The sequence below is a fragment of the Chrysochloris asiatica genome, unplaced genomic scaffold (assembly GCF_000296735.1).
Source record: "Chrysochloris asiatica unplaced genomic scaffold, ChrAsi1.0 scaffold00277, whole genome shotgun sequence".
NCBI classification, from domain to species: Eukaryota; Metazoa; Chordata; class Mammalia; order Afrosoricida; family Chrysochloridae; genus Chrysochloris; species Chrysochloris asiatica.
The window spans coordinates 1,548,792-1,572,325 of NW_006408795.1; the positions used below are offsets into that span (position 1 = coordinate 1,548,792).

At 40.9% G+C, this 23,534-nt stretch overlaps 1 protein-coding gene across 1 annotated transcript in view; it reads left to right on the top strand.

The window, feature by feature from the left end:
- Window positions 1–242: 242 nt before the first annotated feature.
- The window catches only part of ESYT2 (extended synaptotagmin-like protein 2), a 167,456-nt gene continuing 144,164 nt past the window's right edge, over window positions 243–23,534 (top strand). The window contains exon 1 of the mRNA XM_006874434.1: window positions 243–515. Coding sequence (XP_006874496.1) covers window positions 267–515 — 249 coding nt within the window. The 5' untranslated portion in view covers window positions 243–266. The remainder of the gene's footprint in view (window positions 516–23,534) is intronic.

A 23,534-nucleotide genomic window follows, 5' to 3' on the forward strand; every position in this document is an offset into this window, starting at 1 on the left:
ACGCAGTGGACAGTGTCGGGCCCCGGCCCCTGGGAACCGTGGGTCCACCCATCCCGCCTTGGTTTAGGGAAGGGGAAGCAGTGTGTGGGAGCAAACCACGGCCGTAGTCGCTGCTGCCGCCCTCTAGACGTGGTTTCGAGATGAGTAGCTCCCGGGAAAAGTGTCCAGGAGGCGCGACCGCCCCTGGGGCCGGGGGCGACCCGGGCCCCGCCGTGGCCATGGGACCCAAGACTGAGGGGCGCCCGGCGCCCGAGCCCCCTGCTTCCATGCTGAGCGTGGACGTGCCGGGGCTGCTCACGCAGTTCGCGCGCAGCTTCGTGCTGCTCTTCCCCGTGTACGCGCTCGGCTACCTGGGGCTGAGCTTCAGCTGGATCCTGCTGGGGCTGGGGCTGCTCTTCTGGTGCCGGAGGAACAAGGGCCACAAGACGTCCCGCCTCTCCCGGGCGCTGGCCTTCCTGGAGGACGAGGAGCAGGCGGTGCGCCTCAGCGTCTGCTCCTCCGACCTGCCCGCCTGGGTGAGTGGCCGCCCCGGCCCGAGCGCGGTCCACGCGGCGCGCACCTCCCTCCCGAGCCGCGGGGTTTCCACGACCTGCTTATGTAAGGCTGCTCTCTTACCAGACCCCGTGGAATCACTTTCCTGCCACTGTCCACGGTCGTTCTCCGAGCTCCTGTCACGGGCGATCCTCTTCAAATGCGCCCTACCTTTTACCGCTTCCCCTCACTTTTTGCTAATCTCGAGGCTGAAACGTACATGGGCTAATGTGCATTACATTCTTCTCTACTTTGGCCACATCTTTCCCCGAAAAAATGAAGGCCTTTCCTATTTGAACCCAAGCTTATCTGCGTGGTGGAAATGACTATTGCTTTTTGGTATGTCTTTTTAGGGAGATGAGTAGTTGTTTCTGGTGTTCAGAGCCATTAGACAGTCTCGGTGTTATTTTACATCACCCTGCGGCTGTAGGCCTGGAAGTGATTCGTTTGTAGTTTTCTCTGTCTTAAAATGTAGTGAACGAAGTATTTACTTCTGACAGCTAGTGGGGGGAGATTTATTTTTCTCCTACCCTAAGGAGATGCATTCATTATATTTTGTGGTGTTTTTTTTTTCTGACTCAGTTGAAAAACATGAGTATCCACTGAAAGATTTGTGCTATTAGAATATCTGAAAAGTTTGTTTCTTTGGGTGTGTGTGTTTTTTGCAGCGAACAATGTAAAACTGTCTATAAAATAAGCACTTTTGTATAGGGTCAGTTCGAATCCAGTGTGGATTTTTGGTTTTATTTTAATGAAGTTTTGGAAAAGTTGTACTAATAATAGTAAGAACCATAATATTCATTATATTATTAATACTTCAGGCAATCCTCTGCATACTACATTTATCTAAGTGTGGAAACTCATGGAGTTGGGGGTGCTCATCTTTTTCTCCTTGTTCCCAAATAATTCCTTAGCCATGAATTGGTGTCAGATGCAGGCTGCAGGAAATAATGCTTACTTTAGGATAAAGATGTACCACATAGGCTTAATGTAAACGTCCATGTGAAAGTGACCAGCGGGTGAGTTTCAGAAGGATCATTTATTTTAGAGGAGAAAAGGACTTAGAAAGTGATCCTTGTTTACAGTTGTTAAGACACTTCTTAAGTAAGGCATGGAGTTAATGACACAAAAGACAAAAATGAAAGAGCAAAAGTGATTAAGACCAAGGAGGGGGTTACTAGACACTATTTTGTGATGGCAAATAGAATATCATAAAGTAAGGCTTTGGAACTTAAGATTCTGTCAATATGTGGTGGACATATGGAACAGTGTAATCTTTTAGAAAATCTCAATAAACTGTGGTAGATGGAGGTTTCAGTTTGAAGCAGGATTAACAAGGTGTGAAAAACAGGAAGTTAAAGTGACCAAGGTGGGAACCACCAAGAACAAATGCGCACGTTGGAATTGCAAAGTGTAGCTTTTAAATGGCATCTTGCTTCTACATGAAACGGAGTTAAATGATATTAGAAAGTAACTACCAAAACATAGTGTAGACACATTACCAAAACAGTAAGCACAATCTGCTAAAATTTGCATGATGTAGTTGACTTTCATAGATCCTTATTGAGCAGCTGGGTAATATCAAATTTGCTTGTAAAAATCCTTGTGAAATGCAAACTGTTTTCTCCTAGAAAATTAACAAGTATAATTGCTGCCATGCTGTAGGACTAATTTCTTTTAACAGAATAAGAGTAGTTAGCCAAAGATTCTTTTCCCAGGTTTTTCTCAGTGTGACTTAAACTGATGAACTGTGGTGTTCATCTCATGGAGTAAGAATTTATGTTCTCCAGAAACGTTCACTTGTTTATTCCAAATTTATGTTTGAATTGATACCACACTTAGGTTTCAACCTGCCGATATTGCTTATAAAACTTCTGGAAGGCTACAAGAAGCTTGACAGTGAGCATATCTAGGGATAGCACTAGGAATTGGGGATTTAAGGGAGGCTTTTTTTTCTTTTCATTATAATAAACCAGTTGCCATGGAGTCCTGGCCCACTCATGGTGACCCCGTGAGTGTCAGAGCAGAGCTGTGTGCTCCATAGCGTTTTCAGTGGCTGATTATTTTGAAGGGAATTGCCAGGACTTTTAGGCTGCCTCAGGGAGGTTTCAGACTTCCGACTTTTGGGTTAGTAGCTGGTATTGGATTACCATACATTATTTCAGTAATAAAACCATTGGATTGTACTGTCTAGCATTGTACTCAATATTCTGTTATATCCAGGAGTAAATAAACAATAGTAGAATGGCACTATAGGATGACCACTGGACTACTAACCAGAAGGTCAGTGGTTCAAACCCACCAGCCACTTCTTGGAAACCCTACACAGGATTGCTGTGAGTCAGAACCAAGTCGACACTTAACAGCATACATGCATAAGAGGAGTTAAAATTTCAGTATTAATATGACTGTTTTTTTTTTCTACCTTACCTAGGTTCTTGGATTTTCTGAACTTTGGGTTGGTACTTTGCTTTGGACTAGATACATTTGTATACCCAAAGACTACACATTTTCATAGTATGTATGTCATTGATGACTATGATTCATGACAGAATGAAAGCATAGAAAAGCATGAACCAGTGTGATATAATTTCTTAATCCCCCTTTTGGCTATGTTCACGAAAAGCATTTCTTCTTTAATTTAGTAAAATAAAAATCTATACCGGATATGGAATTGAATAATCGAAGATTACATATGTACTCTTCCCAAATTGAGTCTCCTAGATGAAAAACAGCTCTTACCGAACATGTGGTGATTCTCTAAGACTTTGGTCCTACAGCTGTAATAGATGAGTAAACTATTATTATTCATTCTTCAGTTTCCTTTTTTCCATAAACAGGGAAGAAGCCTAACAGGCTTGGGTTGATGGATTGAGGGCTGCTGGGCTTTGTTTTAGCCATGTCTTCTTTGTGTTAATTGTTGTTATTAGGTGCCATCAAGTGGATTCTAAGTCATAGCAACCATGTAAATCTCTAAATCTTTTTCAGGAACAGAAAGCCTCGTCTTTCTTCTGCAGAGCAGCTGGTGAGCTTGAACTGCCAATGTTGTGGTTAGCAGTCCAGTGCTTATCCCACAGAGTCACCAGCACTTCCTATATTGTGTTAATGTTGTTGTTACGTGCTATTGAGTAGGTTCCAACTCATAGCGCCCCTGTATAAGTTTTATGAGACTGTACATCTGCCTCATCTTTCTCCCACAGAGCAGTTGGTGGGCTCGAACCACTGACTTGTGATTTGCTTATCCTGCAGAGCTACTGCACTTCCCCATTGTGTAAATGTGGTTGTTGTTAGGTGCCACTGAGTCGATTCTGTCTCATAGCAACCCTGTGCACAACAGAAGGAAACACTGCCCAGCCATGCGCCATCCACATAACTGTTGTTACATTTGAGCCCATTGCTGCTGCCACTGTGTCGATCCATCTGGTGGTAGTGGTGGTGGGGGGTCTTCCTTTTTTCAAGGATCCTCCATGTTACCAAGCATAATGTCCTTCTCCGGAGTCCTGGTGTGGCTCTGTGAGTTAATGTGCCAGACAGCAAAGCCGTTTGAACTGCAAGGTTACCAGCTCAAGCTCAACAGTTACTCCTCGGAAACCCTATACAGGGTCACTATGGGTCGGAATCGACTCAGCGGCACTTAACAACAACGTCTTTCTCTAGGGATTGGTCCCTCCTGATAATATATCCAAAGTATGAGCAATATAATGTTGTTGTTAAGTGCCATCGAATCAGTTCCAACTCATAGCGACCCTGTATAGGGTTTCCAAGGAGCAGCTGGTGAATTTGATCCTCTGACCTTACGATTCACATGACCTTTCAGTCCATTGCATTATCCCACAGCTCCACATCAGGACTCCAAGAGAGGTATAATAGGGCCTTACAAAATTAGACTATAAGTGGATATATTTTTTTTAACTTTTATTATGAATTATGTGATATTTACATGGGAGAACATTAGCTTTACATTCATCCAATCATATATTGTTACATTGCCATGCTTACAGTCCCCTCCATGCATCATCAACCAACCAAAGGGTATACCCCACAAGCCTGCCCCCTGGTCATCAGCACACAGTCCCTCTCCCTCTCTGGGTCTAGAGTTTCCAGCTGCTCCATCCCGCCACATCATTGTCTCCGTCTCCATCTCTGGTGTCACTGTTTCTCTGGGTTTCACTGTTTCTCCCGTACTCCGCTCTACTCCCTTGATCACCCAGACAGATTGGATACTACTCAGTGGAGATTCTACCTTCCTCCGCGCCCTTTGGATCTAGGCTCCCTCTTGAAAGCTTGTAAGCCAGTCACTTCTTGCCATTGTAAACCCCCCCTCCCCCCCATTTTGGGTAGCCAATGTCCAAGTTTCCCATTTCTGTTTACCCTGTGTATTGAGGGAGTGGGAATGATCCTCGCTGTAAAGATTTATTCCCTCTTTTGAGCTACTGCATCCATAGGTGAAGGTCAAGTTCATCAAATTGTATCAGATTACTCTTTTGTTCCTCTTCTTTCTTCTTCTAGTTAAGCTCGATCATCCAGTCACTGAAGCCAGGTCAAGTGGGTATTATCTGCAAGTGTGGGTATTCTTGTGTATATGCCCTCTCTTCTTATCAGCTGTGTGCTTCATTATCCACTTTAGTCCTCTGTGGCTATGTCACTGACTCTGGGCCCAAGAATCCCCAGGTCTTGCCAAACTGCTGGCCAACCAGGTCTCCACCCAGGTTCACAGGAATGTGGTAGGGCTTAGCTCACAGCTTCCTTGCTGTTTTTCCCTCACTTCCCCTTATCGGTGACCAACATGGTCACCAGTCAGAGCACGTGTCTGCTTGTGTATTCCCATTGAGTCTTAGTCTTGGAAGGAGGTTTGCCCTTCCAAGGGGATCCGACCGCTTGCCTGAATATCTCCTGGGTGAGCTACTTGCTTGTTCTTGTAGTAGTCAGTTGGACTGTTGTTACTGTTTTGTATTTTTCCTGTCAGTCTTTCTTTCAAGAAGTATCTTCTGTTCTCCTAGCCTCTCCAGGCTGGTCTGCTTGTCCTTTCCCGTGGCCATTTTCCATCTCAGAAGATTCTGGATGGGGTTCAGGATTCCACCTATGATCTTATGTAGTGCTGAGGCTCCACAGGAAATCTCCTTCACTGGGTACGTCACCGTCCCATTTTAGGTATTATAAGTGAATATTCTTAAAGAGTTTTTAGAGAGATGAGTAGGGAGGGGTTTCCATTGCTGTGTCTGTTTATTTGAGTCATTAGAACTTAGTAGGAGCCCTGGTGTGACTGTAGGACTGCTAACTGCAGGGTCAGTGATTCAGACCCACCAGCTGCTCCTTGGAAGCCCTATACAGGATCCCTATGAATTGGAGCCAAATCCATGACACTAAACAACAACAAGGTGAGAATACAGAGCAGCCTGGGTAGCACAAATGGTTAAGTGCTCAACTACTAGCCATAAGGTTGGCAGTTCAAACCCACCCAGAAGTTCAGGTCTAAAGATCACAGCCTTGAAAACCCTATGGTTCAGTTCTACTCTGGGGTCAGAATCTACTCAAAGGCAACGTTCAACAACAGCAAGGTGAAGTCTGACTTTTACTAGAGCTAATAAATGCTGATTCCATGACTGCAAATGAGTAGTGACCCACACCTGTCACATAAACTCTGACTTCACTGTTTTGACAATTGGTCTTTTATTACTTGAATACCTTGCAGACTGAGAATTAAAGCAGAGTCAACTTCCTTGACTATGTTATTCTCTACTAGTGTGAAGACTTTCTTTGGGGAAAACTTTCGTCATCTTTCAGTGCTTCTGGGAAGTTCAGGAATTGAAATCTAGCCAGAATTTAATATGTATAAAGAAACAAATGAACAAAAGAAAAGAATATGCATTGGCCTCATGTAAAGAAAGGGCAAATATTTGCATTTTTTCCCTCAGTGTTAATCATTGACTAATACTTGAAACATTTTTTGGAAGACATAACAGAAAATTGTTTGGGTCATTTCAGGGTCACAATTCAACTATTTTAAACTGTGATTATGGTTTTAGCACTTAAATCCTGGAGTGCTCATGTGCTTTGAGAGCATGTTAAAGGTCCTCATCCTGCTTATTAGGGGCACAAACACTGCTTTGGGTTTGTTGATGACACCCACATTGCTTCTGTGGTTTAAAGAAAAAGACTGCCAGTTGCATGGGTATATGAACATAACTTTCCAGAGTTGCTAAAAATAAAGCAGTAAACATAACCTACTGTTTTTATTTTAACCTAAAAATAGATTTAACATTAGGATATGTTGTTAAGTGTCGTTGAATCAGTTTTGACTCATAGCAACCCTGTATAGGGTTTCCAAGGAGTAGCTGGTGAATTTGAACTGCCAACCTTGTGGTTACATATGGGACATGAAGATTGCCCAGGATATACTTATACCTTGTTTTAAATATTGATCCTATTATGTATTGGATTGTATCCCTCAAAATTATGTGGTATAAATGTTAGCCTCAATGCAGTGGGAGTCCTGGTGTGGTAGAAGTACTGCATTCCTCCTAATTGCAAGGTTGGCCATTCAAACCCACCAGCCACTTCTCGGATACTCTATACAGAGTTGCTATGAGTTGGAACAGCATTTAACACCTGTCTGTGGTAAAACAACACTGTTAATGCTGTATAGGATAAGCACTAGACTGCAAATTGGAAGGTTGACAGTTCAAACCCACCAGCCGCTGCATGGGAGAAAGATAAGACTTTCTTCTCCCTTAAAGATTTACAGTCACTGTGAGTCCTAATCCACTCCATGGCAGTGGATATAACCCCACTGTGGGTCTAATCTCATTTGAGGCAATGAGTTATTTTTGTTATGTGAGTGAGACAGGATTAATGGAGGGTGTATCTTGAGTCAGTTTCTTTTGAGATGAGTTTTTAAATGACATTGAGTTGGTTCCAACTCATCGAACTCAGATAGGGCATCTGAGGAGCTGCTTGTGGGTTTGAACTGCCAATTTTTCCATTAGCAGTCCAGTGCTTATCCTACAGTGCTACACCAGGATTCCTTTTGAGATGTGTTCTGAATCACAACGACACTGAATAGGCTTTTTGAGAAGCAACTGATGGGTTTGAACCACCAACTTTATAGTTAGCAGTCCAATAAGATGTAAGAGATGTAAGAGAGATTAAACAAACAATGGAGAGAAGTAGAGGTGAGGGAAGAGAGATTTTCCAGGAGCAGAAACTCAGAAGAGACAGAACTTCCCTCTGGATCAGACTGAGAGAAAGCCTTCCTCTGAAGCTGGTACTCTTAATTCAAATGTCTAGCTTCCTAAACTGAGAGAGAGTAAGTTTCTGTTTGTTAAAGTCACTGATTGGTGGCATAGAAAGGGTTTCAAAAAGTTTGTAGAAAAGTGGAATTAAAAGATCGTAGAATTTGTCCACGACCTTTTTGAAGCCTCTCCTATTTCTGCTATATATATAGCAGCACTAAGTAATTAAGACAGATAGATGCTGTATAGGCTAAAACAAACCTAAATTCTAATTGAATAACAATAGAAGTTATTCTTTAAAGATATAAACAGCCTAAATTTGTGTTTTTCTTTGAGTTCTTTTTCTTTTGAAAATTTTTATTGTGAATTGAGCAGATCATCAGTTTTGCATTCAACAAGTCATACTTTGTTTTATCTCAATGATTTTAATCCCCACCATGTAGAAAAAAAAAAAAACCAATCTCACTTCTCCCTGTGGATCCTATTTCCAGTCCACCCTCCTTCCCATCCCTTCTCAGTTGTGTCCTTGAGTAGTGGTTGACCAGTCCATGGTGAGCATACCTTACTAATGTTTTTGTCCCCCATATGCCTATCTCTTCCTGTTATTCTTTGTTGTTGTTTTAACTTTTCATTGTGAATTGAGTGAAGGGTTGCAGACAAGGTCATCAGCTTTATAGTCAACAAACTATATAATATATTTCATCTCAGTGATTATAATCCTTTCCCTGCAGCAACAGTTATCCAACTTACTCCCTATGCCTCCCCATTTGCATCTTATATTTCACAAATGAACAGAGCAACACTATTTATTGTACTCATACAAAACAAAAAAATATATATATATTTATTCAGATGTCAAAAGGACACATTCTGCCAGCCAGCCTCCGGCCCTCAGGCACACAGCCTTACTCAGTCTGTGGGCCTAGAGCCCACAGCTGCTCTGTCTCCCCATGCCATCGCCTCTGCCACCGTCTCTTCTGTTGCTGCTTTTTTGGGTAGGATCTCACACTCCACTCATGATCTTCCTTCTTGATGGTCTTGGGATCCTTTGTTTCTACAGTGAAAGACAAACTACTCCCCCCTTTTATTCTTTTACAATTACAGTTGTGATAATCAAAATTAATCCTGCTAACAATTACTCACAGTTGAATCATAAAATCCTATTATCATCATAACCCACCGCCTTCCACTAGATCCATCTGGAAAAGAGGGAAATTACCCAGTGGGGATTCTGCTTTACACTCCTCATTCTGAAACTAGCGTACCCCTGAAAGCTTGTAAGCCTGTCACTTCATGCCTTTATAGCCCCCACCTCCCCATTTTTGATAGCCAGTGTCTAAATTGCCTGTCTTTATCAACCAAGTAACTGAGGAAACAAGCTTGTTCTTTGATACAAAGATTCCTTTCATTTCAGTTGGAATTTTGAACAACTCTGGTGTGGTGCTATGGGTTAATGCATCAGACTGCAAAGCCGTTTGAACTGCAAGGTTGACAGTTCAAGCTCACCAGCTGCTCCTCTGAAACCCTTACGGGGTCGCTATGGGTCAGAATTGATTAGATGGAACTTTACAACAACATCTATAAGCAAAAGTCTTGGTGGTGGTGTTTATGTGCCATGGAGTCAGTTCTGACTCAGAACGACCCTGTATAGAGTTTCCGAGGCTGTAAATCTTTACTGCAGCAGAAAGCCTCATCTTTCTCCTGTGGAACACTGGTAATTTCGAGCTGCTGACCATGAGATTAACAGCTCGATTTGTAACCACTAAGCTACCAAAACAAAAATCTAATTCATCAAATTGTATTAATTTGCACTTGCTCATAGTATTAAACATCTTTATATTCATCTGATTGAATTCTGCTCAACTAGTCAAATGGGTACTATCTCAGATAGAGTTATTCTAAGGCTTTGAACCACTTCAGTTATGGCCTACAAAGCAAAATCTTATGGACCAGAATTTGCAGAATACAGGTGCCTGGAGAGATAATTTATTGTTGTTAAGTGCCATAGAGTTGTTTCTGACCCATAGTGACCCTATATAGGTTTTCCGAGGAGTAGCTGGTGAACTAGAACCCCACTGACCTGCGGTTCAAACTGATTTTGCAGTCCAGCTCATTAACTCACAGCACCACACCAGGACTCTACGCCAGAAAAGATAACTAGAAGCGAAAAGATTACGGATGAAAGCCCTATAATGGAAGACTCAGAAGAACCATAACTAGCCCTTTCAGGAGCCTAATGGAAGAGATTGGGTTATTGCAGGACTGTGGGAAGTGACACACATTCAAGGTGGAAAAGTCAGCCACCATCTTTGAACAGGTGACCATTGTTTCCAACTTTATCGTTCAAGAGATTTGGTTGCTATGCAACACATGTGCTGTCCTGGTTTTCTAAGAGGGAGATTAAATTTCTAGCAGGGCATTGACCCATAATGTTTCCTACTCTGGTTATTGGTCCAAACACCTGCATTTTGCAAGTTCTGGTCCTGGTCCATCCTAGTACCCTGTTGTCAGCTATGATTGAAACAGGAAGAGCCAATTTGAAGCCTTATATTATTTACTCCTGGTGTGGCACTGTGGGTTGATACAGTGGATTGCAAAGTTGGTTTGAACTACAAGATTGACACTTCAAGCTCACCAGCTGCTCCTCGGAAACCCTATGCAGGACTGCTATGGGTTGAAACCAACTCGACGGCACTTAACAACAACAACAAATAATTCTTGAACTGAAAAATCTCAGTGTTATAAACTGACAAAAGTGTAAGAGGTTATCCTGCTTTTACATTTATACTCTTGAAGGAGAGATAAGGCAAACTAGTATGAGTCAGGGAACACTGGTGGTGTAATGGGTTACGTGTTGGGCTGCTAACTGCAAGGTCAGTGATTCAAATCCAACAGCCAGTCCAAGGGAGAAAGGTGAGGCTTTCTGCTCCAGTTAAGATTTATAGCCTTGGAAACCCTATATAGGGTCACTATGAGCACGAACAGATTCGATGGTACCCAATACCAGCAGTGTGCAGCAGAATGATTGCCATAAAGTGTCATGTGGTTCAGAAAAGAGAGCCTTCTAGTTGAGAGAATCAAGGAAGACTTAATGGTGAAGTCTGTATATGAGTGTACTATACCCTACAGGTTTGCCATGTCAGAATCAACTGAAGGTGTTGGTTAATCTGTACAGAAGCCGACTCCTGCATCTTTCTCCCATTGAGCAGCCGGTAACTTCATTGCTGGCCCTTTTTTTAGTAGCTGAGCTCAGAACCACTGTGCCACTAGGGAGGGCTGGCATTCTTTCTCTGTCGTTAAAGCTTTGTACATTTAAAAGTATATGTATGGCATTATAGTTGGTGGGAACAGCAAAACAAAAAGTACTTGAGTATGAAATTTTGGGTAGCTTCTAGGGAAAGATGTGGTACATAGTTTAGTGGAAGAAGACGATTACAAAAGTAAATTCTTGGACTTTTAATCTGCAAGGAGCTGTACTTTTAATCTGGAAGGCGACTGTCTACTGTATTTATAACTCCTTCATTTTACAGAAAGTTGAACCTAGGTTAACAACTTCCCCTAGACCCCAGAAATAAAACCTGGAACCCCAAACTTTAATGGAAGTTCTTTCAGTTCACCAGTGTTTGGCCTTGGAGTCCTGGTGTGGTGCTATAGGATAAGCACTGGACCAAAAGGTCAGTTTGAACTACAAGGTCGTCAGTTCAAACTTACCAGCTGCTCTTTGGAAACCTTATACAGAATCACTGTGAGTCGGAACCAACTTAACAGCACTTAACAGCAAACAACAACAACTGTTTGTCTTAAAAACATTACTAAACTATGAAGACTTCCCTGCTCATGTTTTGGACATGGTGGGAGGAGGAGACAGTGATGTATTCAGAACTATGCTTGAAAAATCGGGAAAGAAAACTATGTAATGAAGTATACTTCTCTCTTTATTTGTTGTTGTTGTTGTCAGGTTCCACTGAGTCAGAATCGACTCATAGCGACCCCATGCACAGCAGAACGAAACAGTGTCCGATCCTGGGCCAACCTCACTACCACTGCTACACTTGACGCCATCATTGATGCCACCTGGCCAATCCATCTCTTTGGGGGTCTTCCTCTTTTTCTCTCCTCATTTAAGCTGCCCAAAATCTTAATAGCCAAAATTTTTGCTGGGTTGTTGTACCAGGGAGGTAGCCAAATTACCCACACTATCTACTTCCTTCACATACATTCTCTTTTACTCTTTAATGATCTTATTGTGCCTAAGGCCCTTAGTCACCTCTTGTTCTTTTGGAATTGGGTGTGGCACAGTTCTTAACACAAAGCAATTAATATGTCAATTGTCTTTTGCATGGAATCAAGTTTCCATTTAACATGTTTTATTTGCAGAAGCTTTCTGTTGCCTTACTACCTGTCACTGATTTTTTTCCCCTTCATTTATGTTTAACTTGTTAAAGTCCTGTAATTTTTTTTCTTTAAGGAAGCTATTCATTTAGGTGTATCTTAGCTAGAGCAGACCAAATTTTAAGGAGCTAACCCAATTTATGTGTAAAGTTTAAAAACAAGTCTTCATTTTGATATATAGATTATTTCTCAATAAAGCTGTATTTTTAAAAGTGAATTTTTATTGATTGATTCATTCAACTACCTACTAATGATGCTAGTGATGCAAATGTGATGTGAATAAGAAGTAAGCTTTAAACTAAAGAAGTTCACTATCTGGTAGTACTGGTAGTAACACACATCTATATATAATCCCAGAGTCCCTGGATTAATGTGCTCTACTCTGTGGAGAAAGATGAAGCTTTCTGTTCCCGTTAAGATTTACAGCCTCAGTAATCCTATACAAGGTTGCTATGAGTTGGAACTGACTCCATGGCACATAACCACCACCGCCACTGCTGTGGGATACACACTGACTGCAAGGTGGTTTGAATTGTAAGGTCAACAGTGCAAACTCACCATCCACTCCTTGGAAACCTTACACAGGGTTGCTATGAATTGGAATCAACTCAACGGCACTTAACATAACTGATAATAGATTGATAGTTCGAGTCCACCCAGAGGTTTCTCAGAAGAAAGACCTAGTGATCTACTTGCGAAAAATCAACCATTGAAATTCCTGTGGAGCATAGTTCTCTGACACACACTGAAGACAGGGCTTTATTCCAGTGACTCCATTATAAGCCAGATTCCTCATCGTTCTTTTAGTTTGCATTATTGTTGTATTTTATTATCAGTCAGTATCAGTATGAATATGATCTGTTTTCTTTTGGGGCTCAAAACATCATGTATAAATTCACAGATATATTTTAAAGTTGAATGTCGTATATATTGAAAGTGAAGAGGACTTAAAATATTTGCTTGTGAAGAGCAAAGAGCACAGCCTTCAGTATGGATTACATCTTAATGTAAAGAAAACAAAAATCTTCACAGGACCAATAAACAACATTCTTATCAAAGGAAAAATGATTGAAGTTATCAAGGACTTCATTCTTCTTGGATCAACTATCAACACTCATGGAAGCAACAGTCAAGAAATCAGAAGACGTATTGCGTTAAGCAAATCTGCTACAGAAGATCTTTTGAAAGTGTTGAAGAACAAAGATGTCAGCTTGAGAACTAAGGTGTGCGTGACCCAAGCCACGGTATTTTCAATAACCTCATACGCATGCAAAAGCTGGACAGTGAATGAGGAAGACCGTAGAATTGATGCTTTTGGTGTTATGATGAGTTATGGTGTTAGAGGAGAATATTGAAAGTCCCGTGGGCTGCCAAAAGGACATACAGATCTGTGTTAGAAGTGCAGCCAGAGTGTTCCTTGGAGGCCAGGATGGCCAAACTTCGTCTCTCATACTTTGGACGTATTGTCAGGAGGGACCGGTCGCTGGAGAAGGATATGTTTGGTAAGGTGGAGGGTCAGAGAAAAAGAGGAAGACCCCCAGTGAGATGGATTGGCAAAATGGCAGCATCAGTGGGCTCAAGTGTGGCAATGATAGTGAGGTTGGCCCAGGACTGGGCAGTTTTTAGTTCTGTTGTGCATAGGGTACGCTGTAAGTCAGTACCGACTCAATGGCACCTAACAGCAGCAATAGCAGTAGTACATATTATTAACAATAAGGTATAGATATATTTAAGAAAAAAATTCCATTGTAAGTAAGTTCACCGTTACTGTAATATGTCTGGTTACATGTATAATCCTAAAGGAATGTAGGTGGCACAAAAAGTCTGCGATCAACTGGTAATCTGAGTTTGGCAGTTTGAAACCTCATAGTCACTCTGAGGAGGCAAGCTTGGGGATATACTTCTGTAAAGATTGTTGTTAAGTGCCTTTGCGTCTGTTCTGACTCATGACAACCCTGTTAAGATCACAGCCAAGAGAATAGCCTGTGAAACAATTCTACTCTGTAGCATCTGGTGTTGCCACCAATGGGAATCGAGACTATGGCAATGACTTTGCATTGGTAGCTTTTTAATGAAAGTAATAATACATGCTTATTTATTTTCTTTACCCAGAAAAAAAATACTTTCAAAACAATTATCATCGCAAACCACCTGTCTTAGTTATCCAGTGCTGCTGAAGCGAATGTAAGTGGATGGTCTCTCACAGTTTGTTGTTGTTAAGTGCCCATAGTGACCTGTGTGGGGTTTCCAAGGAGCAGCTGGTGAGCTTGAACTACTGACCTTGTGGTTCACAATCCAGTGCTGATCCTACCTGGAGTTGAAGAGGTTAGAAGTCCCAATTCAGAGCACAAGCCCCAGGGGAGGCTCTCTCTCTGTGGGCGCTGAACGAGTCCTGGTCTCTTCAGTTTTTCTTCTGGTTCTTTGGAGATTTCCAAAGAAATCTCGGCATCTCTCTTACCCCACATCTCTTCTTCCATTGCTTAATACCTTTTATATTTCAGAAGTAATTGACTCAAAACACACCTGATAGGAATCCTGTTTATTAACATAACAAAGACAGCCCATTCTCAAATAGGATTATAGCCACAGGCTTGGAAGTTAGGATTTACAACACATTTTTTGAAGACACAATTGAATCCATAACACTACCCAATAATGGTGCTTGGTTGGGAATAGCAGAGCCTCGACTGAAATGGTTATTTTATACTTCTCCATTTATATCTCATGAGGAATTCCTGGATGGCACAAAAGATTTAGTGCTCAGCTACTACCGGAAAGGTTGGCAATTCAGATCTACCTGGCAGCCAGCCTATTTAGGAGAGATCACAGCTATTGGAAAGTCTGCAGAGCACTGCTCTATTCTGAAACATAGACTTACCCTGAATTCGAATTGACAGCAGCTGGGGGAGAAAACGTGTTCTAATTAACTGTGCAAAATCATTTGATTAGGAAAACCTGGTTTAGGACTTAAAGTGTTCCTGGATTCTTAACTACATAGAAAAATACCCCAAACCCCAAATTTTCACAGCAGTTAGCTGCCCAACACTTAACCCACTACACCATCAGGGTTCTGTAGGAAAAAAAAGTAAAACAAACCTTTATTAGGCTTTTTAGTTGTTGAAATGGCAAATTAATTAAAAAAAAAAGTATGCCATTTAAATCAATCTTTTAAAACACTTTTATTAGTAAGGATTGACTTTTTTTTTCTAGAGTTGATCCAGTTTTATACCATGTAACGGATTTGTGTATGTCAGGGGGTCTGGATGAAAGAATAGATATAACATCTGAACATTCTGTGTACAAGTAGCAGTAGTTTCCTTTTGAACTATACACTCAGTAAAGAGTCCTGGTGTGGCACTATAGGGCAAGCACTGGTCTGCTAACCAAACCCACCAGCTGCTCCTCAGAAACCCTACACAGGGCTGCTAAGAGTTGGAAGCGAATCGATGGTACTTAAAAACAAACATACTCACAGTCAGATGTGGAAAAACGATTTGTGATTTTTACGATGCTTTCTTTTTTATTATTTATAAAATGGTCCTTGAACTTGAGCTTGAACTTCATTTTGTTTGTTCCATCACTTAGCAAAGTTCGTCTTATCTTTCTATTTTTAATGAACTTGCGGTAGTATTTTTCCTTTATCCCTTATGTTTGTGGGTAGACAGTTTTAAAATCTAATTTTTCTGATTTTGAGAAGCATGTGTGTTCATTGTAACATACTTAAAACTCTGGTGAAGAATAAAGAAGTCACTTGTAGTTCTACTAACCAGTGAGTCGTTAGTTATATTTTCTTACCTTTATACAGTGTGTTGGGATGTATATATATAGATGTATATGTATGTGTGTGCTGTGTGTATGCTGTCCTCTTTTCTTCATTAAACATTATTATAATTTGCATGTTGTTGTTGTTAAGTGCTGTCGAGTCGATTCTGACCCATAGCGACCCGGTACAGGGGTTCCAAGGCTATAAATCTTTACTGGAGCAGAAAGCCTCATCTTTCTTCCGCGGAACAGCTGGTAGTTTCGAACTGCTGACCTTCAGGTTTGCAGCCCGATTTGTAACCACTACACTACCATATTCTGGCATTATTCTTAGAAATATAACATTGTTTATTGCCTTAATATCTAGTTTATGGAAGTTGTTAAGTGCTGCTGAGTCTGTTCTGACTCATAGTGGCCGTGTATAGGGTTTCTGAAGAGTGGTTGGTAGGTCTAAACCACCAACTTAGCAGTTCAAACCAACCTTACGATTCAGTGAGCAGAAAGCCTAATCTTTCTTTGGGTAACAGGTGGTGGGCTTGAACCGCTGGCCTTATGGGTTGCAGTCTAGTGCCTGTTGAACAGAGCCTCTGCACTCCCCAGTTTATGGAAGTACCATGCTTTAGTTCACTGTTATCTGATGATCAGATGTGACAAACAAGATTGGTAGATACGTGGTAATAAACAACAAAACCAGAATTTGACATATTTAATTGCTCTTTTTAAGTCACAGAAGCTTATTTACTTTGTTTATCAGATCTGTCTAGGATGCATGAAGTACTTTTGAAGTCTTCAGAGTAGTATGATAACTTTATAAGCAGAAGTATAGATAGAGAGGACAATGTTTGCTTTTAATGGTATGATTAGACACAATAGGCGTTATCCAGAGCTCTTCTTATGTAAGTAACCTTTAGAAGAAAAGCATTCCCCTCATTCTGAGTCATAAGTTCAAATTGCTTTTCTTCCGCTTTGTTGTATTGTGATTTTAAAGTTAATTAACAGTTAGGTTATACTTTTAAGTGAATTAGTGGCTTCTTACAGCACAGTATAGTGATAGTTACTTTGAGATTAACAAGAAGTATAACTGGATTGTAATTGTGCTTGTCTGAAAATAACTGGTCATGTGACTAGCCTCAGTGTCATTTGCCTGTCCTTTATCCCTGAATGGTGGGCATCACTCGCCAATGAGTAGAATACCAGCTTTGTTATTGATTACAAAATGTGACAGGAGCAGGGATGAAATTCACGTCTGAGCACAGAATAATGGAGAGGCTAAATGCTGGGATCATGTCTGAGATAGATTCTGTTACTAAGTCTTTGCTAGTAACTGGGTAACCAGGTCAGCTGGGTAAGTAGTTTTATACATTTTAGAGCCTTACTGTCCTTATCAGTAAAATGAAGATTTATATCACATTTCATAATGTAGTTGGGAAGACTGTAGTTACGAAGATTAAAAGGGAGAATTCATGTGTAGTGCTTTATGTATTATTGTTGTTGTTAAGTGCGGTCAAGTCAATTCTGACTCATAGATGCCCTGTACGGGGTTTCTGAGGAGCATGTGGGTGGTTTGAATTTCCAAGCTTCTGGTTCATAGTTCAGTGCTTACTTATAGTGCTACACCAGGAGTCCTTATGTAATATGTTGTCTTTAAGTGCTGTCTATTCCATTCTGACCTATAGCAACTTTGTATAGGGTTTCTGAGGAGCAGCTGGTGGGTGTGAACTGTCACCTTACGGTTCCGATCCACCTTGCGGTCTAGTGCTTACCCTACAATGCCATCCCAGGACTCCTTATGTAATATAGTATCTTCTTATTGGACTGTCCAGTCAGTTCTGAATTGTAGCAACCGTATATAGGGTGGTATATAGGGTGTCCGAGAGCAGCTGGTGGATTTCAACTGCTGACCTTGTGGTTAGCACTCCAGTGGTTATCCTACAACACCTTACCAGGGCTTGTAGTATAGTATGTTGTTGTTGTTTAGTGCCATCAACTTGGTTCCGACTCATAGCGACCCTATCTAGGGTTTCTGAGGAGTAGCTGGTGGGTCCGGTGGTTTATCCCACAGCACCACACCAGAACTCTGTAGAGTGCCTGGCAAAGGCCCAGTACACTGTGCTGGGGATTGGAATGGGGAAGAGAGGGAACAGCAGCTAGTCATTGTTCTTGCATTAATGTTCTGAGTCACAGACAAAGATATGGTGTGATTGCAACTCATTTTCACCTGTGCAGGTTGCTCTGGTGTTATTGCTAACTTCCGTTGCCGAAGTTATATTTTGATGTCTGTGAGGCTGGACTTGACAGCCTCCTTTTCCTTTACCCCTTCCCCTCATGCCTCATCTTTAACTTCAGTAGAACAGTTGAGGTCTGAATTTTTTTCTTTGTTTCTGTTTCACTTCAATTTGTTTATTTTCTGTTGTTGATAAACAATTCATCTACCATAATGTTTTTTTTATTATTAACACTTTAAAGTATGCTTTATAATTTTCCTTTTTCTCTGCACCCCCCTCCTTTGTTGTTATGTGAGTCTGTTCAAACTCATAGTGCTCCTTTATAGGGTTTTTGAGGAGCAGCTGGTTAGCAGTCCAGTGCTTATCCTACATCACCATACCCCTATGCATCCCTAAATAAAATCCCAGGACCCTACGTTATTAAGCCTTATTTCTTGCTTTGCGTTGATTTGCTTTGGAGCTTTTTACATTCCATAAAACACATGCTGCCTCAAGGACACAGTTAATCTTTCTTGGCTCCACTTTCAGCAGTCACCCTGATGTAATAGGTAATTATAGTTAACAATTATATTTTGACAATATCACATTATAAAATTTATTAATTCCAATATTCATTTCCTTTCTATTGTGAATAAGTGTTGGTTCCGTGACTAAAGTAGAGGTTTGAATATGTACATTCTATTTTGGGAGTGGTTATAATAGTTTAATTACAGGCTGTATGAGATGTTGAGTTGTTTCCCTCTTTTCACATCTGTGGGGTCAATGTATTTTAGGTTCCCCAGAATAAGGTAGATCTGTAGGGTATAAATACAGTGAGTGACGTGGGAAGAAAACATTGCCTAATTCATTTCATGCCGTAAACATCACCCTGAAGCACATATTACATAGGAGTAGCTTTAAGTTATGCCATTCTCATTCCAAGTTAAAAAAAAAAAAAGAAGTTGCCATTGAGTCAGTTCCAACTCACGGCAACCTGTGTGTGTCAGAGTAGAAGTGAGTTCCACAGTGTTTCAATGACTGTAACCTTTTGGAAGTAGGTTGCCAGGCCTGTCTTCTGAGGCACATCTATGTGGATTCAAACTACCAAGCTTTTGGCTAGTAGTCAAATTCTTAACTATTTGAGCCAGCCAAGGACTCCTCTTGATGCAAGATTGTTGTTGTTGTTGTTAAGTGCTGTCGAGTCAGTACTGACTCAGCAACACTAGAGCACAACTAAACGAAACACTGCCCAGTCCTAGGCCAAACTCACAATTGTTGCCATGCTTGAGCCCATCGATGCTGCCATTTTGCCAGTCAGTCTTGCTGGGGGTCTTCCTCTTTTGCTCTGACCCTCCACCTTACCAAACGTGATATCCTTCTCCAGCAGTTGGTCCCTCCTGATAATATGTCTGAAGTATGAGAGACGAAATTTGGCCATCCTGGCTTCCAAGGAGCTCTCTGGCTGCACTTCTTCCAAAACAGATCTGTTGGTTCTTTTGGCAGCCAGTGGCACTTTCAATATTCTCCTCCAACAACATGACTCAAAAGCATCAATTCTTATACAGTCTTCCTCATTCACTGTCCAATGTTAGCATACATATGTGGTTATTGAAAATACCATGGCTTGTGTTAGGCACACCTTAGTCCTCAAGCTGTCATCTTTGCTCTTCAACACTTTCTTGTGCAGCAGATTTGCCTAATGCAGTACGTCATTTGATTTCTTGACTGCTGAAAGTTAATCCAAGAAGAATGAAGTCTTTGACAACTTCAATCTTTTCTCCATTGATATGAATGTTGTTTATGGGTCCAGTGGTGAGGAGTTTTGTTTTCTTGACATTGAGATGCAATCCATACTGAAGGCTGTGCTCTTTGATCTTCATTAGTAAATATTTTAAGTCCTCTTCACTTTCAGCAAGCAAGTTTGTATCACCTGCATATCACAGGTTGTTAATGAGTCTTCCTTCTATCATAATACCACGTTTTTCTTCGTATAACCCAGATTCTTGAATTATTTGCTCAGCATACAAGTTGAATAAATATGGTGAAAGAATACAACCTTGTCGCACACCTTTCCTAATTTTAAACCCATTCAGTGTTCCCTTGTTCTGCTTGAACAACTGTCTCTTGGTCCATGAATAGATTCCTCATGAGAACAATTAAGTGTTCCAGAATACTCATATTTTACAATGTTGTCCATAGCTTGTCATGATCCACACAGGTGAAAGCCTTTGCATAGTCAATAAAGCACAGGTAAACATCTTTCTGATATTCTTTTTCAGCCAAGATCCATCAGACATCAACAATGATATCCCTTGTTCCACAGCCTCTTCTGAATGCGGCTTGAACCTCTGGAAGTTCTCTCTCAATGTATGCTTACAGATGTTTCTGTATTGCCTTTAGTAAAACTTTACTATCATGGGATATCAAAGATATTGTCCGATGATTTCCGCATTCCTTTGGGTCACCTCTCTTTGGAATGGGCACAAATACGGATCTCTTCTAATCAGTTGGCCAGATAGTTGTCTTCCAAATTTCTTGGAAAAGATGAGTGAGTGCCTCCAGTGCTGCCTCACTTTCTTGAAAGGTTTCCATTTTTATTTCATCAGTTCCTGGTGCCTTCTTCTTTGCCAGTTCCTTCCATGCACCTTGGACTTCTTCCTTCCTTAGCATTTGCTCTTAATCATATGCTGCCTCTTGAAATGGTTGAACATCAACCATTTCCTTTTGGTACAGTGACTCTTGTGTATTCCTTCCATCTTCTTTTGATGCTTTCTACATCATCCAATAATTTCCCCAGAGAATCCTTCAATAACGAAAGTCAAGGCTTGAATTTTTTCTTCAATTCTCCCAGCTTGAGAAATGTTGAGTGTGTATTTTGGTTTCCTGACTCCAGATCTTGGCACACTTTGTTTTAATATTTTATTTTGTCTTCTCTAACTGACCTTTGAGATTTTCTGTTCAGCTCTTGGACATCCTCATTTCCATTTGCTTTAGCATCTCTATGCTGGAGAGCAAATTTCAGTGTCTCTTCTGACATCCATTTTGATCTTTTCATTCTTTCTTATCTTCTTAATGACTTTTTGCTTTTTACCTGTATGATGTTCTTGGTGTCATCCCACAACTCTTCTGGTCTTCAGTCTTTAGTGCTTAATATATAAAATCTGTTCTTCAGATGATCTCTAAATTCAGGTGGGATATATTCAAAGTCATGTTTTGACTCTAGTGGGCTTGTTTTCATTTTCTTCAGCTTCAATTTGAATTTGCACATGAGCTATTCAAGGTCTGTTCCACGATCTGCCCCTGGTCTTGTTTTGACTGATGATAAGGATCTTTTCCATCTTTTCTTTCTACAGATGTAGTCAGTTTGATTCCTGTGTATTGCATCTGATGAGGTCCATGTATATAATCGTCTCTGATGCTGGTAGTGTAGTGGTTATGAATCAGGCTGCGAGCTGCAAGGTTAGCAGTTCGAAACCACCAGCTGCTTTGTGGGAAAAAGATGAGGCTTTTTGCTCCCGCAAAGATTTATAGCCTCGGAAAACCTGTTCAGGGTCGGAACCAACTCGATGGCACTTAACAACAACAACAACATGCTGTCTAAAGAAGGTATTTGAAATGAACAAGTCATTGATTTTGCAGAATTCTATAATGCATTCTCCAGCATCATTTCTATCATCGAGGCCATATTTTCCAACTAGTAATCCTTCCTCTTTGTTCCCAACCTTTGCATTGCAATCACCAGTAATGATCAATATATGTTGACCGCATGTTTGAGCGATTTCAGATTGAAGAAGTTGGCAGAATTCTTCTATTTCATCCTCACTGACTTTAGTGGTTGGTGTGTAAATTTGAATAATAGTGGTATTAACTGGGCTTCCCTGTTGTTGTTGTTGTTAAGTGCCATCGAGTCGGGTCCGACCCATAGCGACCCTGTACAGGGTTTCCGAGGGTGTAAATCTTTACGGGAGTAGAAAGCCTCATCTTTCTCCCGCGGAGCGGCTGGTAGTTTCGAACCGCTGACCTTAAGGTTCGCAGCCCGATTCGTAACCACTACGCTACCAGAGCTCCTTGGGCTTCCCTGTAGGAACATGGATATTATCCTATCACAGATAGCACTGTACCTCATGACTGATCTAGATATGTTCTTTTTGACGATGAATGTAACACCATTCCTCTACAATAACTTGTTATTCCCGGCATAGTAAACCATGTGGTTGTCAGATTCAAAATGGCCAATACCAGTTAATTTCAGCTCACTAATGCCTAAGATATTGATGTTTATGCATTCCATTTCATTTTTGACAACTTCCAATTTTCCTAGATTCATACTTTGTACATTCCATGTTCCAATTAAAGACGAGTGGTGGTATTCCAAGATAACTAGCATCCAATTGTCAAAATTATTCATTCGAATGTTACTTTTACCTTTTGCGTTCTTACAAAATTTTTCTTACATATTTATTACAGCATTTAGTTAAGGTTGCTTAGTACTGTAATTGATTATAAGATTATCTGCCTCACTAGGTTGAATATTTGAATAGAGGAACATGTTTATATCCAATACAGTGTTTAGCAAGGTCCTGGTGTGGCACTGTAGAAAAAGTACTGGACTGCTAACCACAGGGTTAATGGTTCAAACCTACTAGTTCCTGGGAAACCATATGCAGGATTGCTTTGAGTTGAAACTGACTGGATGGCACTTAACAACAACAACAACGTCTAGCATAGTGCATTTTGCATATTGTTGTTGTTGTTAAGTGCTGTCGAGTCGGTTCCGACCCATAGCAACCCTGTACAGGGTTTATTAGGTCTTTCTACTCTAGGTATATAATATAGCAATAGGTTGCTATATATACACATTATCATGAGCATTTGAGACCTTTAATTCATTTCATTTGTGCTGTATTTATAGTATTGAGAGCATAAGATGTTATAACTTTGTAAATTAGTATCTTGAGTACTGGGTTTTTAAAACCAGTTAAGTTAAAACCCAAGGCACTCTGGTAGCGTAGTGGTTACAAATCGGGCTGCTAACCTCAAGGTCGGCAGTTCAAAACTACCAGCCATTCTGCGAGAGAAAGATGAGGCTTTCTGTTCCCGTAAAGATTTGCAGCCTCAGAAACCCTATGTAGGGTCACTATGAGTCTGAACCGACTCCACGGTACGAAACAACAACAGCAGAGGCTAAGACAAGTGTATTAATGAGAGAACTTGTCTGCATATATCCACTGATCACCGAGGATGTTTAAACACATTTAATGGACAATGATTTTACTTAATTGCCTGGGCCAGGTTGCAGTTTTCTGTGGGACTAAGTACTGCAGTGAGAACTACTACGGGTATAACAGTAGTTCTGTAGATTGCAGTTTCCTGATGGTTGGAACAAGAGGAGAAAGATCACAAGAAACAGCTC